Here is a 19783-nt window from a genome sequence, read left to right on the forward strand (position 1 = left end):
AGCAGCTCCTGCTGTCCTACAAACTGCTCCACCAGCTTGTCCACAAGGCACTCCAGCCATCCTGCAAACTGCTCCACGATAGAACTTCAGGCTCCCCCACTACTTAACACAACGCTCAGTGATTTCAGCTCTTAGTCAGTTCAGCTCTTTGGTGAATTCAGCTTGTAGTAGGGGAGCCTCAGTGCTGGTGCACTATTAGCCCAAAGGGAGCTCAGCAGCCTGTAACTAAACTTCTAATGAAATCAAAATTATCTCTGATATTCTACAGTGGAGACAGAAGAGGAAGGGAGAGAGAATTAACATGTAAGACCCTCACCAATAGGCCCATACCACCAAGTATTAAAACTTGTCCCCAGCCACTCTCCATTCACAGAGTTTTGGAACCCATGACCCTTGCCCAGCGAGTGCTACTTAGTTGATGGTGAGTCCCTCCATCATAACAAAAGGCCAAGTACAGTTCCCAGCACAGTTCCCATAATCAGGATAATAACAATTTATTCTTCCTGCCCCAATAACAGAGACACTGGGGATCCCGCAGCAGCCAAAGTGACCATTTGGGCAGCTATGGCCTCATTCTAGGCATGGTGGGTGTGCCTATGCAAATGAGATCAGCCCCTGAAGTTCTTTTCCACAACTTGCCACACCTCACCACCAGATGTCAGGGTGGAGCTCATCCTGACACTGCTTACAGAAGCAAAACAGATACAAAAATTATTTACAGATGAAACCAGCGCCCCAAGGGCTGGTGATTCCTGGGAGCCACCTCACCCTTTTTTCTGGCGTCCCAGACCAGAAGGGCCCATACCCAGCATCTAGTCTGACCTGCCGCATAGCCCAGGCTGGAGAAGTCCTCCCTACACGGGGCCCGATCACGTGCGTTTGATGAAAGCATCTTCCAGGAGGACAGTCAGCCTGGCCTGGGGGATGCCGAGGGACGGCGCATCCACCGCATCCCTAGGGAGCTTGTTAACCACCCTCCCCAGCATGTCTAGCTAAATACTTATCTGGCGCCCATCACCATGGCATCTGAACCCCTCATCATCTTTAATGCATTATCCTCACAGCCACCTTGTGGGATGGGGCAGGGCTGTCAGCCCCATTGAACAGATGGGGGAAACTGAGGCACAGATCCTCAGCAGGACCTAACTCTTTGAATCTCTAGGCCTAAGTGGTGTGTCCCAGGTCACACAGGGCGGCTGGCAGAGAGGGGCCTGGAGCCCAGGTGTGCTAAGCCCTTGGCACGCGTGTCCAAACCACAGCCGGCAAACGGTCGGTGCGGAGACCGATGGTGGAAAGTCAGCGCCACCCACCCTTGACCAGTGCGTTTGCCTCCTAGACACCGAGGCAGGTGCTGTGACCAGCGGGGCAGGGCTGTGGCTGAGCAGGGCAGTTGCTCACAGAATTTCTCCTACACTGGAAACAGGATCTGGTGAGGAGGGAAATAAAGCAGGATTTCCATTTTAATTTCTGGTGCCAGCGTCCCCCTTTTCTTGTCCGGTCCCCGAAGGCCTCGGGTTCATGGAGGTGGCCTTGGCTGATCTCACTCCCCCTGTTAAATCTCACTCCCCCTGTTAAAGCTAGTGCCTTGGATAGGTGCTGGCAGTGGCAGGGTGCACCGGCTGGTGTCTGCAGCAGTTTGGGGCACAGAGGGATGCGACAAAGTGGAAATTGAGCTCCTATTTCTACGATGCCATGGAGTGCCTCAGTTTCCCTCTGTGCTTTGCAAGGCTGTGCAGGCCGCCCCTCCATCCATCCCCGATAAACCTGTGAGGAAGTGGAAGCGTTCTTAATGTTTCCTCTGAATAGTGTGGGGGTGCCTCAGTTTCCCCTAGGCAGTTCTTAAGTATCTAGGTGGGATAAGGGTGTATGATCCTTGCAGAGCCCGAGAGGGCAGGTGTGTGCAGGGGTCTGGACACAGAGAATGGCCGACACCCTGTTTCCTGGCCACTGATGGCCTGGGCCCTTCCCCCCTGCAAACCTCTGTTTTACTGGCTGGCTGAGAGTCACGTCTGGCTGTGGAGTTGGGGTGCAGGACCCTCTGGCTTCCCCAGGACCCCGCCTGGGCGGACTCGCTGTGGGAAGCGCATGGAATGGCAGAGGAGGCTGAATGCTCCGAGGTCAGACCCAGGAAGGTGGAAGCCGGGTGAGCTTTGTGTCCTGCAGACAGGCTGCTCCCAGAGAGGAGACTTCCCCAGAGTCCTGCCTGCCTTCGTAGGGAGCAGGTCCAGAGCATCGCCCGGGGACTCCCTGACAACACCCATCCTTCTGTCCGTCCATCCTCCTACACGTCCACCCTTCCCCCCAAACACCCATCCATCCATTCCCCTAAGAGACTGTCTGTCCATCCATCCATCTGCCTTCATGCCTGTCCATCCATCCCCCTACACACCTGTCTAGGTTCCTTCCCCACTCTGAACTCTAGGGTACAGATGTGGGGACCTGCATGAAAACCTCCTAAGCTTACTTTTACCAGCTTAGGTTAAAACTTCCCCAAGGTACAAATTATTTTTGTCCTTTGCCCCTAGATTTCTACTGCCACCACCAAACTTTAACTGGGTTTACTGGGAAACGTAGTTTGGTCACGTCTTTCCCTCCCAAATCCTCCCAACCCTTGCACCCAACTTCCTGGGGAAGGTTTGGTACAAATCCTCACCAATTTGCATAGGTGACCACAGACCCAAACCCTTAGATCTTAGAACAATGAAAAAGCATTGAGTTTCCTTACAAGAAGACTTTTAATAGAAGTAGAAAAGAATCACCTCTGTAAAATCAGGAAGGCAAATACCTTACAGGGGAATTAAATTCAAAACAGAGAGAATGCCTCTAGGCAAAACCTTAAGTTACAAAAAGACACACAGACAGGAATATCCATTCTATTCAGCACAGCTATTTTCTCAGCCATGTAAAGAAATCATAATCTAACACATACCTAGCTAGATTACTTACTAAGTTCTAAGAGTCCATTTCTGTTCTGTCCCCGGCAAAAGCATCACACAGACAGACACAGACCCTTTGTTTTTCTCCCTCCTCCCAGCTTTTGAAAGCATCTTATCTCCTCATTGCTCATTTTGGTCAGGTGCCAGCGAGGTTACCTTTAGCTTCTTAACCCTTTACAGGTGAGAGGATTTTTCCTTTGGAGAGGAGGGATTATAAAGGAGTTTACCCTTCCCTTTCTATTTATGACAACAGGTGAAAGTATTTTGCCACGGGGCATGGGGGATTTTATAGCTCCGGGGACAGAAAGGTGGTTCCCCTTCCCTTTATATTTATGACAGGTCCTTTCTTATGTTATTATAAAAAATACATAAGTGTCACGGCCACATTGTGACTGACAAATAACTTCCTTTCTCAGTTCCACCATGTAATTATAAGATAACTCCACTGGGATATAAATATTGTTCTTACAGTTCAGTGGATAGTACATAGAGCTGCACAAACAAGTCATTGTATCAGGAAATTTTAGCTCGTATTGACTTCACTAGTGCTTTATATCTGGCCTGTTGTAAAATGAGGCAAACATCAAGATAAGCTGATGTACCCCCTGAAGACCTGTGTGTACCCCTGGAGTACAGGGACCCCTGGCTGAGAACCACTGATCTCCACTAATGCACAAGGGAATTGGCCTCAAGACACATTGCATCACCTGATCAGCCAAAGTCACATGCAGGGTTGTGAAATCTCCCATCTCCGGGTCCACCAGGATGTCATGGGGCAGCCCCAACCGATCCCCCAGGGGGCAGGTATTTGCCATCCTGCCGGATAAAACCACAGCCAGATGCTTCCTCGCTGTTCTCCTCACTGCAGCTAACATCCAGGCACCATGTGGGTGGCTCTGCCCCTCTGCCTGCTGTCCGCTCTCCTGGCCACAGGTGAGTCCCGTCCGTCCCCGGGCACAGGGAGCCGGGTGATGCGGTCGGGAATTCACTTGGGGAACATGCTGCTGTCGATGGTGGATTCTGGGGTCAGGATGGAATTTGTGGGTAAAACCAGCAAGAGGAAAACCCGGAGCCACGTCCCCAGGCTGACTCGGGGAGAGCAGGGATTGGAGTCTGGGACTCCCACAGCCCACGCTAGGGGCCTGGCCAGTGGGTCTGAGTCCGTCTGTCCTTCCTTCTTCTCGTTCCTCCTCCAGCTCTCGCCCGAGCTTGGGGTCATCCGGATGAGGAGCAGCACCCCCGTCCACATGTCATCCTGCCTAGAAATGTTCCCCTGCCTGTCAGCGCTGAGATTCCTGCCAGGACTCCTGGCTTCATTCCACGGGTTTGAAAGGGGAATGCGGGTGCAACGGGTAGGCGCTGGGAGCCAGGACTCCTGGGCTCATTCCCCAGCTGTGGAAGAGGGCTGGGGTGTAGTGAGTTTGAGCAGAGATGGCTGCAAATCAGGACTCCCGGGTTCTGTCCATGGCTCTGAAAGAGGAGTGGGGTCTCGTGGGTAAGAGTGGGCGGGGAGTCAGGACTTCTCGGCTGTCTTCTTGGTTCTAAACCTGAATTGAACACATCTTTTTTCTACCTCAGTTTCCCTATTTCTTAGATGGGGAGAATATCACTTTGCTACCATCTAGGGACATAGAAGGGGCAGGGGAAGGCGTTCTGAGGTTTAATTGATGTTTCCACATGAAAGCTCTAAAAAAACCAAAGTGGGAAAATCTTTCTTTCTTTCTTTCTTTCTTAAAACTACCTTACGCTCACGTCATGAATTAAAGGCCCCCATGCTCTGGAATGGAAAGAGTTGATGCTCCTGGGATCGCTGGCTGGAGGTGCACAGCCATCAATCCAAAGGCTTAACAAGCGTCAATCGTATTCTGAAGAAGAGAATTGGCAGGATCAGCCATGAAAAGTGGGCTGAAGTCGAGTGTGGCTGAGAGGCAGAGGCCTGGAGCAGAGAGTGACAGCGGGGGGTGTGTGTGTGTGTGTGTGTGTGTGTGTGAAAGGTTCACCGCAAAGCCAGGCAGAAACCCCTCTTCAGAGCAGCCGAATTCTTGTTTTTCTGTCTACACAGACGTGTGGGGTTTGTTCGCAGGCACAAGCTGCACCCCAGATAGCCACGTCAGCAGCTGAAAATGTATTCTAGCCACAGACACTCAGGCAGCAAACAGACTTGTCTGCAGTGTTGAGTAAGATACAAATGACCAGCTAGCAAGATGCCTTTCCCCATCCGGAGAGTTAAATGGAACTGGGCAGAACTGCTGCAAAAGCAGGTGGCATTTCTCCAAGATCTGCCTGCCCACACGTTCAGTGAGGAGGCATTGGTGGTAACAACTCCCACAGCGCCACCTCTTGGTTCCTGGTGGTATTTCGCCCACGGGCACTGCCTGGGGAGGGGTGGGGAGCCGGGGTTTGTACTGAGAAGGGATTTTTCCAACCTCCAGGGAGCGCTCTGCAATGCGAGGTGTGTGCGTCCAGAGAGCAATTGTGCTCCGGCCCCCTGCAGCCCTGCGCCCCCTCGGAAGGGACCTGCGTCACCGTCGTGGCAGAGTTCAAACTGGGTGAGTGAAAGAAGATTTCTACTCAGTGTAGACACCATTGTCCTCCTGAAGCCAGGGGTCGAACCCAGGAGTCCTGGCTCCCAGCCCCTCCCCCTACTCTAACCAATAGACTCCGCTCCTCTCCAGGAGCAGGGACTGCTCAGTCTGGAAAGATAATGTCATAGACGGGGGACGGGATGAGATGGGGAATTGCACTGGGTGGCTGTGGGGCCTCGATCAGACAGAAGACAGGATTTTATCTGGGTGAGGGGGAAGATGTGATTAGTTGGGGGTGGGGTGGATGGAACAAAAGGGGAGGATGGAGCAGCTGGGGGTCCATTTTGGAGTTCAGAGGTGATTCTCTGTTTCCCTTCCACAGAGGGATCCTCCTTGTCCTACACGGCTAAATCGTGCCTGGAGCCCAAGAACTGTGAGCCAGGCCCCTTCTCGCTGACCTATGCGTACAATGTCACCATGCGGGGGAACATCGCCTGCTGTGACACCGACGGCTGCAACGCCGGGGCCATCCCAGGTGTGTGTCTGCTGCAAACCTAGAGCCCTGCTCTGCCCACACCTGCCTGGATAGAACCCAGGAGTCCTGGCTCCCAGCCCCCCTGCTCTAACCACTAGACCCCACTCCCTTCCCCGAGCTGGGATCGAGCCCAGCGTGTGGTGACTCCCCACCCCTGGCTGACTGTGTGTGTCTGACTGTTCTCAGTGCCAACTGTGAGCTCCGTCCCCAACGGCCGGCAGTGCCCGTCATGCTTCTACCTGTGGGGAGGAAACTGTCAGGACAACAAGCCCTTGGCCTGCACCGGCGCCGAGGACCATTGTGTTGAGGAATCTGGGATATTAACACTGGGTAAGTCCTCCAGATGGGGGCGGGGTCTGAACACAGAGTACAAGGTGGAGCCCAGGTGTCCTGGCTCAGTCCCAGGCCCCCTTGCTCTGACCCTCTAGACTCCACTCCTGTGGCAGAGTTGCAGAGAGAACCCTGGAGTCCTACTTGCCGAGATGCCAAAGGAGCACTCAAGGAGGATAAGGCCACTGCGGAGAAACTAAATGAATTCTGTGCATCGGTCTTCACGGCTGAGGCTGGGAGGGAGATTCCCAAACCGGAACCATTCTATTTTCATGACAAATCTGAGGAACTGTCCCAGATTGAGGAGTCATTACAGGAGTTTTTGCAACAAATTGATAAATTAAACAGGAATAAGTCACCAGGACGAGATGGGTTTCGCCCAAGAGATCGGAAGGAACTCAAATGTCAAATTACAGAACGACTTATTGTGGTTTGTAAATTACCATTTAAATCAGCTTCTGTCCCAACTGGCTGGAGGATGGCTAATGACACGCCAATTTTTAAAAAGGGCTCCAGAGGTGATCCTGGCAACTACAGGCCAATAAGTCTGACTTCAGTACAGGGCAAACTCATTGAAACTACAGGAAAGAAGAGAATTGTCAGCCACATAGAGGTACATAATTTGTTGTGGAAGGATCAACATGGTTTCGGTAAAGGGAAATCACGCCTCAGCAATCTACTAGAATTCTCTGAGGGGGTCAACAAGCGTGTGAACAAGGGGAATCCAGTGGATACAGTGTACTTAGATTTTGAGAAAGCCTTTGAAAAGGTCACTCACCAAAGGCTCTTCAGAAACGTGAGCTGTCATGGGATAAAATCCTCTCATGGCTCAGTAACTTGTTAAAAGATAGGGAAAAAAGGGTAGGAAGAAATGGTCAGTTTTCAGAACGGAGAGAGGTAAAAAGTGGGAGTCCCCCAGGGATCTGCACTGGGCTCAGTCCTATTCATAGAATCATAGAATATCAGGGTTGGAAGGGACCTCAGGAGGTCATCTAGTCCAACCCCCTGCTCAAAGCAGGACCAATCCCCAATTAAATCATCCCAGCCAGGGCTTGGTCAAGCCTGATCTTAAAACCTTCTAAGGAAGGAGATTCTACCACCTCCCTAGTTAACGCATTCCAGTGTTTCACCACCCTCTTAGTGAAAAAGTTTTTCCTAATATCCAACCTAAACCTCCCCCACTGCAACTTGAGACCATTACTCCTTGTCCTGTCATCTTTTACCACTGAGAATAGTCTAGAACCATCCTCTCTGGAACCACCTCTCAGGTAGTTGAAAGCAGCTATCAAATCCCTCCTCATTCTTCTCTTCTGCAGACTAAACAATCCCAGTTCCCTCAGCCTCTCCTCATAAGTCATGTGCTCCAGACGCCTAATCATTTTTGTTGTCCTTCGCTGGACTCTCTCCAATTTATCCACATCCTTCTTGTAGTGTGGGGCCCAAAACTGGACACAGTACTCCAGATGAGGCCTCACCAATGTCGAATAGAGGGGAACGATCACGTCCCTCGATCTGCTGGCTATGCCCCTACTTATAAATCCCAAAATGCCATTGGCCTTCTTGGCAAGAAGGGCACACTGCTGACTCATATCCAGCTTCTCGTCCACTGTCACCCCTAGGTCCTTTCCCGCAGAACTGCTGCCTAGCCATTCGGTCCCTAGTCTGTAGCGGTGCCTAGGATTCTTCCGTCCTAAATGCGGGACTCTGCACTTGTCCTTGTTGAACCTCATCAGATTTCTTTTGGCCCAATCCTCTAATTTGTCTAGGTCCCTCTGTATCCTAACCCTACCTGCCACCGTATCTACCACTCTTCCTAATTTAGTATCATCTGCAAATTTGCTGAGAGTGCAATCCACACCATCCTCCAGATCATTTATGAAGATATTGAACAAAACCGGCCCCAGGACTGACCCTTGAGGCACTCCACTTGATACCGGCTGCCAACTAGACATGGAGCCATTGATCACTGCCCGTTGAGCCCGACAATCTAGCCAACTTTGTATCCACCTTATAGTGCATTCATCCAGCCCATACTTCTTTAACTTGCTGACAAGAATACTGTGGGAGACCGTGTCAAAAGCTTTGCTAAAGTCAAGAAACAATACATCCACTGCTTTCCCTTCATCCACAGAACCAGTAATCTCATCATAGAAGGCAATTAGATTAGTCAGGCATGACCTTCCCTTGGTGAATCCATGCTGGCTGTTCCTGATCACTTTCCTCTCATGTAAGTGCTTCAGGATTGATTCCTTGAGGACCTGCTCCATGATTTTTCCGGGGACTGAGGTGAGGCTGACTGGCCTGTAGTTCCCAGCATCCTCCTTCTTCCCTTTTTTAAAGATGGGCACTACATTAGCCTTTTTCCAGTCATCTGGGACTTCCCCCATTCGCCACGAGTTTTCAAAGATAATGGCCAATGGCTCTGCAATCACATCCACCAACTCCTTTAGCACTCTCGGATGCAAGGCATCCGGCCCCATGGACTTGTGCATGTCCAGCTTTTCTAAATAGTCCCGAACCACCTCTTTCTCCACAGAGGGCTGGCCACCTATTCCCCATGCTGTGATGCCCAGCGCAGCAGTCTGGGAGCCGACCTTGTTCCTGAAGACAGAGTCAAAAAAGCATTGAGTACATTAGCTATTCACCATATTCCGAAATGTTCTGGAAAAAGGGGTAAATAGTGAGGTGGCAAAATTTGCAGAAGATACAAACCTACTCAAGATAGTTAAGTCCAAAGCAGACTGTGAAGAGGTACTAAAGGGTCTCTCAAAACAGGGTGACTGGGCAACAAAACGGGAGAGGAAATTCAATGTTGATAAATGCTAAATAATGCACATGGGCAAACATAATCCCAACTAGACATACACAATGATGGGTCAAATTTACCACTCAAGAAAGATCTTGGAGTCTCTATGGAGAGTTCTCTGAAATCATCCACTCCATGTGCAGCGGCTGTGAAAACAGCGAACAGAATGCTGGGAATCATTAAGAAAGGGACAGAGAATAGGACAGAAAAAATCGTGTTGCCTCAATATAAATCATTGGGAGGCCCACAGCTGAACACTGAGTGCGGATGTGGTCGCCCTGTCTCCAAAAAGATCTACTGGAATTGGAAAAGCTTCAGAAAAGCCCAACCAAAATGACGAGGGGGATGGAACGGCTGCCATATGAGGAGAGATTAATAAGAGTGGGACTTTTCATCCTGGAAAAGAGACGGCTAAGGGGGGATAGGAAAGAGTTCTATAAAAGGTTGAAGGGTGTGAAGGAAGTGTTATTACTCTTTCTAACATATGAACTAGGGGCCACCAAATGAAATGAACGGGCAGCAGGTTTAAAAAAACCAAAGGAAGTACTGCTTCACACAACGCACAGTCAACCTGTGGAAATCATTGCCGGGAAATGTTGTGAAGGCGAAGACTACAACAGGGTTCAAACAGGAACGAGAGAAGTTCCTGGAGGACAGGTCCATCTGTGGCTATTAGCCAGGGTGGGCAGGGATGGTGGCCCTAGCCTCTGTTTGCCAGGAGCTGGGAATGGGCAACGGGGGATGGATCACCGGAAGGTTCCCTGTTCTGTTCATTCCCTCTGGGGCACCTGGCATTGGCCAGAGGATACTGGGCTAGATGGACCTTTGGTGTGACCCAGGAGGGCCGTTCCTCTGTTATGTTCTCACGTAGTTCCAGCCCCCTGCTCTGAGCACTACACCCCACTCTACCTGCAGAGCCGGGTGCAGTCCCGCTGGGAGGGGAGTGTGTGAGAGACCTTATTGGGGTCGGGGGGGGATGTGGGAGCCCCTGATTACGTCTCTCTCCCCCCGTACAGGTGACATCACCGTGATGAAGACTGCGGCTGGATGTGCCTCCCCTGGCGCTTGCATGAAGAGCGTGGGGAAGAACAAATACGCCCAGGGCATGGTGGAGATGCTGAGCCGGGCCAAGTGCTACCCAGCTCCCAGGGCCGGTGGAGGCATTGGGGAGCCCTGAGTCCCGGACTAGCGTCCTTCCCTTCTGCTGCATGCCGGGCTGCTGTGCACCTCCCTTCAGCAGCCACCAGCTGCTGCTTCTCTTTGGGGGGGATTCTGGGTTCCTTTTGTGCATTGGCTGAATAAAGTGAGTTGTGGGGAAAGCACCCCCCTAGCTCCTTGTCCCCTGACCGCCCCGTACCGGGCCCCCCCGCCCCTATCTGTGCACAAGTGATGCTGGCAGGAAGAGAACTCGGGAGTCCTGACTCCCAGTAACCCCCCCTGTAACCCACCAGAGCCCACTCCCTTCTGAAAGCCAGGGATAGAGCCCAGGAGTCCTGGCTCCCAAGCCCCCTGCTCTAACCACTGGACCCCCTCCCCTTGCAGGGCCAGGGAATGGAACCAAGGAGTCCTGCCTAGACCCCCTCCCCCAGGGGAAGGCCCGTGGCCGGGGGAAAGGCACCAGCTGGCTAAGCTCCCCTGGGGAAGGAGGGCTGTGGGAAGGAGAGGCCGTGGCTCACCCAGCTGTCCAGGCGGGCGGAAACGCCCTGGAGGGGAGCAATGTCCTTCTAGGTTGATTTTGCAGGGCTCAGTTCGTCCCGCTCTCTGGGGCGGCTCCACTGGGAATGCCGGGCTCAGGGAAGGTGTCAGGAAACAGGGCAGATCCCCCCAGCCGGTGGTGCTCTGTGAGCAGATTTCACCCAGCGTGAACTCCTGGATCGCTGCCCCCGTCTGACCCCGGAGTCACAGCCAGTCCCCTCAGATACTCTCAGACAAGCCGGACTTTGGGAGGAAAGGTCACGTACACCCCAAACCAGCCCACCTAGGTTGTTCCCAGCCCCAGGAGACCGGTCACTTACCCCAGAGCCACGGGACCCCAGATCCTACACCAAAGGCAACGCTGGCAGCCAGGTCTGTAGGAAACTCGCTAAAGGTTCGTGAGCTAAGGAAAGGGAATGAGGGTCACGAGGGGTTAAAGCCGGTAAAATTCATGCCCAGGTGAGTCGCAGTCTGTAATTCCAAACGGTGGCGGTGATGGAAGAAACTGCCGTTTTCCCAAGTCTTTTCAGGTGCCCCCAGACAGTCTCCAGGGCTCCCCGCTTTGCATCCCGTTCTGGTCCCTGTAAGAGTCCAGCCAGCCCAGCGAGGCAGGATCCTTCCCTGAATCCATCCTTACAGCTTCTTCTCCCAGAGAACAAGCTGGCAGGGCCCCCACCCACGTGGGCTTTGCCTTCGATGGGGAGAGGGAGGAACGCGGCGGTCAGCACACGCGATGGCCCCTGCCTTTGGGGTCAGCACTTTTCTGGTGCTAAAGTTGCTCATTAGCATCCCTCCGGCGTCTCTGCTGGGTCAGTGAGTCCCAGGGCTGTGCTCAGGGTGAATGGTTGTTACTCCGTTAAAAGAGCAGACGGGGAAGGGAAAACCATACCACGGCCCATTGGTTTTCATGAAATCGAAACTCCAAACACACTCTTCTACCTTCGCCATGCCTTTGATCTAGGCCAGGGTCTCTCGACATTTCCAGACAGCTGTACCCCTTGCGGGAGTCTGATGTGTCTTGGGTACCCTAAATTTCCCCTCACTGAAAAACGACTTGCTCACAAAAGCAGCCATAAAAATGCACAATGTCATGGCCGTGCTGCTGCTGACAAGCTGCTTCCTTTCTCATTTCCGCCATTATAAAATCACTCGGTGGGAACGCAGGACAAATCCTGCACTGGCATTTCAGTGTAGAGTATATAGAACAATGTGAACAAGGGGTCGACATTTTAGCTCGTACTGACTTCACTCGTGCCTTAATGCGGCCGGTTGTAAAACGAGGCAAACATGAAGATGAGCTGATGTTCCCCCCGGAAGACCTGTGTGTACCCCTGGGGTACATGGACCCCTGGCTGAGAACCACTGATCTGCACTAATGCACAAGGGAATTGGCCTCAAGACACATTGGTATCATCTGATCAGCCAGTGTCCCATGCAGGGTTGTGAAATCTCCCATCTCCGGGCCCACCAGGATGTCACGGGGCAGCCCCAGCCGATCCCCCAGGGGGCAGGTATTTGCCAACCTTTCCACAGAGCAGGACCTGGGGATTACAGTGGATGAGAAGCTGGCTATGAGACAGCAGGGTGGCCTTGTTGCCAAGAAGGCCAATGGTGTTTTGGGCTGCATCAGTAGGAGCGTTGCCAGCAGATGGAGGGAAGTGATTATTCCCCTCTATTCGGCACTGGTGAGGCCACATCTGGAGTACTGGGTCCAGTTTTGGGCCCCCACTACAGAAGGGATGTGAAAAAATTGGAGAGAGTCCAGCGGAGGGCAAGGAAAATGATTAGGGGGCTGGGGCACGTGACTTAGGAGGGGAGGCTGAGGGAACTGGGCTTCTTTTGTCTGCAGAAGAGAAGAGTGAGGGGGAATTTGATAGCAGCCTTCAACTACCTGAGGGGGGCTCCAAAGAGGGTGGTGCTCAGCTGTTCTCAGTGGTGGCAGATGACAGAACGAGGAGCAATGGTCTCCAGTTGCAGTGGGGGCGGTCTAGGCTGGAGATTAGGAAACACCATTTCAATAGGAGGGTGGTGAAGCGCTGCATTGGGTTCCCTAGGGAGGGGGTGGAATCTCCACCCTTTGACGTGTTTAACGCCCAGCTTGACACAGCCCTGGCTGGGATGAATTAGTTGGGGTGGGTCCTGCTTTGAGCAGGGGTTGGACTAGATGACCTCCTGAGCTCTCTTCCAACCCTGATCTTCTATGGTTCTCTGATTCTCTGAACCTGCCTGCCGTACCCACAGCCAGCTGCTTCATCACTGCTCTGGTCACTGCAGAAAATGCCCAGCCACCATGTGGGTGCCCCAGCCCTTCTGCCTGCTGTCTGCTCTCCTGGTCACAGGGGAGACCCTTCCGTCCCCAGGCACAGGGAGCCGGGCACCGATGAGGAGCAGGAAATGCTTGGAAAAAACAGAAAATTCTCAGGAGCCAGGAAAACCGTCCCCCACCCTTGTCATCCTGCTTGGAAATGTTCCCCTGCCCCCAGCATTGAGATTCCTGCCAGGACTCCTGGGTTCATTCCCCGGCTCTGGGAGGGAGTGGGGCGTCTCTTCTGAGGTGTATGTGCCCCACGCTGGCCCAGCGAGCGCAGGGAGAAAAGGGCCGAGCAGCGGGAGGGGTTTGCAGATTCCTGGGCACAGGGACTAGCGTGAGGGCCGCGCTGAGCTGCGTGAGCCGGGACCGAGCCGTGCTTGGCCAGGAGGGGACACTGTTGCACCATCGCACTGACTCACATGGTCTCATTTCTGGGAGCCAGGACTCCTGGGTTCTATCCCCAGGTCAGGGACGGGGTGGGTCTAGAATAGGCTGGAAGCCAGCAGCAATTCGGACTCCTTGCTTAAAAGAACAGGAGTACTTGTGGCACCTTAGAGACTAACAAATTCATAAAAATTTGTTAGTCTCTAAGATGCCACAAGTACTCCCGTCCTTTTTGGGGATTCAGACTAACACGGCTGCTACTCTGAAATCTGATTCCTTAGCTGTATTCGTGGCTCCGAGTCTGACACTGCCTCTTTCTGCCTCAGTTTCCCTGATTATAAGATGGGGGTAATGTTCCCTTCCTCCCACCTGGGACCCTGGCAAAGGCGGGAGAAGGCTTTTGGAGGTTGAAGTGATGTTTCCAGATGAAAGCTCTGAAAAAAACCAAAGTGGACCAATTGGTTTTCTTTCTTTCGTCCTTCCATTAAAAACTTATGTTCACTGACTGAATTGAAACTCTCCCAAGCTCTGGACAGGAAAGAGTTAAGGATCATGGGATCTCTTCAGCCAGCCCAGAGTTTTTGCATGCACGATGGAGGTGTGAAGCCATCAGTGGCAAGGGTGAACGATCACCAATCAAATTTGGAAGAAGAGAGTTGACAGGACAGGATGGTCCCCGGCTTTGGAGTCGACACTTTTCTGGTGCTTGCATTTCAGTGTAGAGTATATAGAGCAATATGAACAAGGGGCCGACAGTTTAGCTCGTACTGACTTCACTCGTGCCTTAATGTGGCCGGTTGTAAAATGAGGCAAATATCTAGATGAGCTGATGTACCCCCGGAAGACCTGTGTGTACCCCTGGGGTACACGGACCCCTGGCTGAGAACCGCTGATCTCCACTAATGCACAAGGGAATTGGCCTCAGTACACATTGGCATCACCTGATTAGCCAGTGTCACATGCAGGGCTGTGAAATCTCCCATCTCCGGGCCCACCAAGATGTCATGGGGCAGCCCCAGCCGATCCCCCAGGGGGCAGGTATTTGCCAACCTGCCTGAGAAAACCACAGCCAGATGCTTCCTCGCTGTTCTGCTCACTGCAGCAAGCACCCGGGCACCATGTGGGTGGCTCTGCCCCTCTGCCTGCTGTCCGCTCTCCTGGCCACAGGTGAGTCCCGTCCGTCCCCAGGCACAGGGAGCCGGGTGGTGGGGGCGGGATTTCACCTGGGGAACGTGCCGCTGTGGATGGCGGATTCTGGGGTCAGGATGGAATTTGTGGGTAAAACCAGCGAGAGGAAAACCCGGGGCCATGTCCCCCGACTGAATTGGGGAGAGCAGGGAGTGGAGCCTGGGACTCCCACAGCCCATGCTAGGGGCCTGGCCAGTGGGTCTGAGTCCGTCTGTCCTTCCTTCTTCTCGTTCCTTCTCCAGCTCTCACCCGGGCTTGGGGTCATCCCGATGAGCAGCACCACCCCCATCCACATGTAATCCTGCTTGGAAATGTTCCCCTGCCCATCAGCGCTGAGATTCCTGCCAGGACTCCTGGCTTCATTCCCCGGGTTTCAAAGGGGAATGGGGGTGCAACGGGTGGGGGCTGGGAGCCAGGACTTCTGGGCTCATTCCCCAGCTGTAGAAGAGGGCTGGGGTGTAGTGAGTTTGAGCGGAGATGGCTGCAAATCAGGACTCCCGGGTTCTGTCCGTGGCCTGAAAGAGGAGTGGGGTCTCATGGGTTAGAGTGAGCTGGGAGTCAGGAGTGAGGAGTTCTCGACTGTCTTCTTGGTTCTAACCCTGAATTGAACACATCTTTTTTCTACCTCAGTTTCCATATTTCTTTGATAGTGATAATATAATATGATAATATAACTTTGCTACATTCTAGGGACATAGAAGGGGCAGGGGAAGGCATTCTGAGGTTTAATTGATGTTTCCACATGAAAGCTCTAAAAAAACCAAAGTGGGCAAATTTCTTTCTTTCTTTCTTTCTTTCTTTCTTTCTTTCTTTCTTAAAAACCTTACACGCACATCATGAATTTAAAGGCCCCCACGCTATGGAGAGGAAAGAGTTGATGCTCCTGGGATCGCTAGCTGGAGGTGCACAGCCATCAATCCAAAGGCTTAAGAAGCATCAATCGTATTCTGAAAAAGAGAATTGGCAGGATCAGCGATGAAAAGTGGGCTGAAGTCGAGTGTGGCTGAGCTGACGTAACTCTGAGAGCAGAGAGTTATGGCGGGGTGTGTGTGTGTGTGTGAAAGGTTCACCGCAAAGCCAGGCAGAAACCCCTCCGCAGAGCAGCCGAATTCTTGTTTTTCTGTCTACACAGACGTGTGGGGTTTGTTCGCAGGCACAAGCTGCACCCCAGATAGCCACGTCAGCAGCTGAAAATGTATTCTAGCCACAGACACTCAGGCAGCAAACAGACTTGTCTGCAGTGTTGAGTCAGATACAAATGACCAGCTAGCAAGATGCCTTTCCCCATCCGGAGAGTTAAATGGAACTGGGCAGAACTGCTGCAAAAGCAGGTGGCATTTCTCCAAGATCTGCCTGCCCACACGTTCAGTGAGGAGGCATTGGTGGTAACAACTCCCACAGCGCCACCTCTTGGTTCCTGGTGGTATTTCGCCCACGGGCACTGCCTGGGGAGGGGTGGGGAGCCGGGGTTTGTACCGAGAAGGGATTTTTCCAACCTCCAGGGAGCGCTCTGCAATGCGAGGTGTGTGCGTCCAGAGAGCTATCGTGCTCCGGCCCCCTGCAGCCCTGCGCCCCCTCGGAAGGGACCTGCGTCACCGTCGTGGCAGAGATCAGGCTGGGTGAGTGAAAGAACATTCCTACTAAGTGTAGACACCATTGTCCTCCTGAAGCCAGGGGTCGAACCCAGGAGTCCTGGCTCCCACCCCCTCCTCCTACTCTAACCAATAGCCTCCGCTCCTCTCCAGGAGCAGGGACTGCTCAGTCTGGAAAGATAATGTCATAGACAGGGGATGGGATGAGATGGGGAATTGCAGTGGGTGACTGTGGGGCCTGGATCAGACAGAAGAGAGGATTTTATTGGGGGTCGGGGGAAAGATGAGATTAGTTGGGGGTGGGGTGGATGGAACAAAACGGGAGGATGGAGCAGCTGGGGATCCATTGGGGAGCTCAGAGGTGATTCTCTGTTTCTCTTCCACAGAGGGAAACTACTTCTCCTACACGGCTAAATCGTGCCTGGAGCCCAAGAACTGTGAGTCCGGTCCCTTCTCGCTGACCTACGCGCAGAATGTCACCATGCGGGCGAACATCGCCTGCTGTGACACCGACGGCTGCAACGCCGGGGCCATCCCAGGTGTGTGTCTGCTGCAAACCTAGAGCTCTGCTCCGGCCACACCTGCCTGGAGAGAACCCAGGAGTCCTGGCTCCCAGCCTCACCCCCCACCTCTAACCCATAGACCCCACTTCCCTCCCACAGCTGGTGACAGAACCCAGGAGTCCTGGCTCCCAGCTCCCCTGCTCTAATCACTAGACCCCACTCCCTTCCCCGAGCTGGGATCGAGCCCAGCGTGTGGTGACTCCCCACCCCTGGCTGACTGTGTGTGTCTGACTGTTCTCAGTGCCAACTGTGAGCTCCGTCCCCAATGGCCGGCAGTGCCAGATGGTTTTCATAGTGGATCGTTTTGACAAGCAGCCGGTGGGGATGTTGGCCTGCACCGGCGCCGAGGACCATTGTGTTGAGGAATCTGGGATATTAACACTGGGTAAGTCCTCCAGATGGGGGCGGGGTCTGAACACAGAGTACGAGGTGGAGCCCAGGTGTCCTGGCTCAGTCCCAGCCCCCCTTGCTCTGACCCACTAGACTCCACTCCCCTGGCAGAGTTGCAGAGAGAACCCTGGAGTCCTACTTGCCGAGATGCCAAAGGAGCACCCAAGGAGGATAAGGCCACTGCGGAGAAACTAAATGAATTCTGTGCATCGGTCTTCACGGCTGAGGCTGGGAGGGAGATTCCCAAACCTGAGCCATTCTGTTTTCATAACAAATCTGAGGAACTGTCCCAGATTGAGGAGTCATTACAGGAGTCTTTGCAAGAAATTGATAAATTAAACAGTAATAAGTCACCAGGACCAGATGGGATTCGCCCAAGAGTTCGGAAGGAACTCAAATGTCAAATTACAGAACTACTAACTGTGGTTTGTAACCTACCATTTAAATCAGCTTCTGTCCCAAATGGCTGGAGGATGGCTAATGACATGCCAATTTCTAAAAAGGGCTCCAGAGGTGATCCCATGAACAACAGGCCAATAAGTCTGACTTCAGTATTGGGCAAACTCATTGAAACTATAGGAAAGAAGAGAACTATCAGTCACATAGATTAACATAATTTGTTGGGGAAGGGTCAACATGGTTTCGGTAAAGGAAAATCACGCCTCACCAATCTACTAGAATTCTCTGAGGGGGTCAACAAGCGTGTGGACAAGGGGGATCCCATGAATATAATGTACTTAGATTTAGAAAGCGTCCCTCACCAAAGGCTCTTAAGCAAAGTGAACTGTCATGGGATAAAATCCTCTTATGGCTCAGTAACTGGTTAAAAGATAGGGAAAAAAGGGTAGGAAAAATGGTCAGTGTTCAGAACGGAGAGAGGTAAATAGTGGGAGTCCCCCAGGGATCTGCACTGGGCCCAGTCCTATTCACCATATTCCGAAATGTTCTGGAAAAAGGGGTAAATAGTGAGGTGGCAAAATTTGCAGAAGATACAAACCTACTCAAGATAGTTAAGTCCAAAGGAGACTGCGAAGAGGTACTAAAGGATCTCTCAGAACTGGGTGACTGGGCAACAAAACGGCAGATGAAATTCAATGTTGATAAATGCAAAGTAATGCACATGGGCAAACGTAATCCCAACTAGACATACACAATGATGGGTCAAATTTACCACTCAAGAAAGATCTTGGAGTCATAGTGGAGAGTTCTCTGAAATCATCCACTCCATGTGCAGCGGCCGTGAAGAAAGCGAACAGAATGCTGGGAATCATTAAGAAAGGGACAGAGAATAAGACAGACAATAGCATGTTGCCTCTATATAAATCCATGGGACGCCCACAGCTTGAACACTGCGTACGGATGTGGTCGCCCCTTCTCAAAAAAGAGATATTGGAATTGGAAAAGCTTCAGAAAAGCCCAACCAAAATGATGAGGGGGATGGAAGTGCTGCCATATGAGGAGAGATTAATAAGAGTGGGACTTTTCACCTTGGAAAAGAGACGGCTAAGGGGGCATATGATCGAGGTCTTGAGAAGATTGAAGGGTGTGGAGGAAGGAAATAAGGAAGAGTTATTTACTCCTCCTAACATAAGAACGGGGGGTCACCACAGGCAGCAGGATTAAAACAAACAAAAGGCAGTACTGCTTCACACAATGCACAGTCAACCTGTGGAACTCCTTGCCAGAGGATGTTTTGAAGGCCAAGACTATAACAGGGTTCAAACAGGAACGAGAGAAGTTCCTGGAGGACAGGTCCATCTGTGGCTATTAGCCAGGGTGGGCAGGGATGGTGGCCCTAGCCTCTGTTTGCCAGGAGCTGGGAATGGGCGACAGGGGATGGATCACCGGAAGGTTCCCTGTTCTGTTCATTCCCTCTGGGGCACCTGGCATTGGCCAGAGGATACTGGGCTAGATGGACCTTTGGTGTAGCCCAGGAGGACCGTTCCTCTGTTATGTTCTCACTTTGTTCCAGCCCCCTGCTCTGCGCACGAGACCCCACTCTGCCTGCAGAGCCGGGTGCAGTCCTGGTGGGAGGGGAGTGTGTGAGAAACCACATGGGGGTCAGGGGAGGGGATGTGGGAGCCCCTGATGACGTCTCTCTCCCCCCGTCCAGGTAACATCACCGTGAAGAAGGCTGTGGCTGGATGTGCCTCCCCTGGCGCTTGCATGAAGAGAGAGGGGGAGAGGAAATACGCCCAGGGCGTGGTGAAGATGCTGAGCCGGGCCGAGTGCTACCCAGCTCCCAGGGCCGGTGGAGGCATCGGGCAGCCCTGAGCCCCAGTCTGGCGTCCTGCCCTTCTGCTGTGTGCCGGGCTGAAGTGCACCTCCCTTCAGCAGCCACCGGCTGCTGCTTCTCTTTGGGGGGATTGCGGGTTTCTTTTGTGCATTGGCTGAATCAAGCGAGTTGTGGGGAAAGCACCCCCCTAGCTCCTTGTCCCCTGACCGCCCCGTACCGGGCCCCCCCCGCCCCTATCTGTGCACAAGTGATGCTGGCAGGAAGAGAACCCGGGAGTCCTGACTCCCAGTAA

The 19783-nt window shown here is 52.7% G+C and overlaps 1 protein-coding gene across 1 annotated transcript; it reads left to right on the forward strand.

Moving 5' to 3' along the window:
- The first annotated feature begins 14595 nt into the window (after positions 1-14595).
- On the forward strand, positions 14596-19529 carry LOC144279633 (phospholipase A2 inhibitor and Ly6/PLAUR domain-containing protein-like). The gene is made up of 5 exons (XM_077841209.1): positions 14596-14689; positions 16213-16329; positions 16689-16841; positions 17107-17250; positions 19369-19529. Exons 1-5 carry the CDS (start codon positions 14596-14598, stop codon positions 19527-19529), a joined length of 669 nt encoding a protein of 222 aa, XP_077697335.1.
- Positions 19530-19783: the final 254 nt, after the last annotated feature.

The sequence above is a fragment of the Eretmochelys imbricata genome, chromosome 24, assembly GCF_965152235.1.
Source record: "Eretmochelys imbricata isolate rEreImb1 chromosome 24, rEreImb1.hap1, whole genome shotgun sequence".
NCBI classification, from domain to species: Eukaryota; Metazoa; Chordata; order Testudines; family Cheloniidae; genus Eretmochelys; species Eretmochelys imbricata.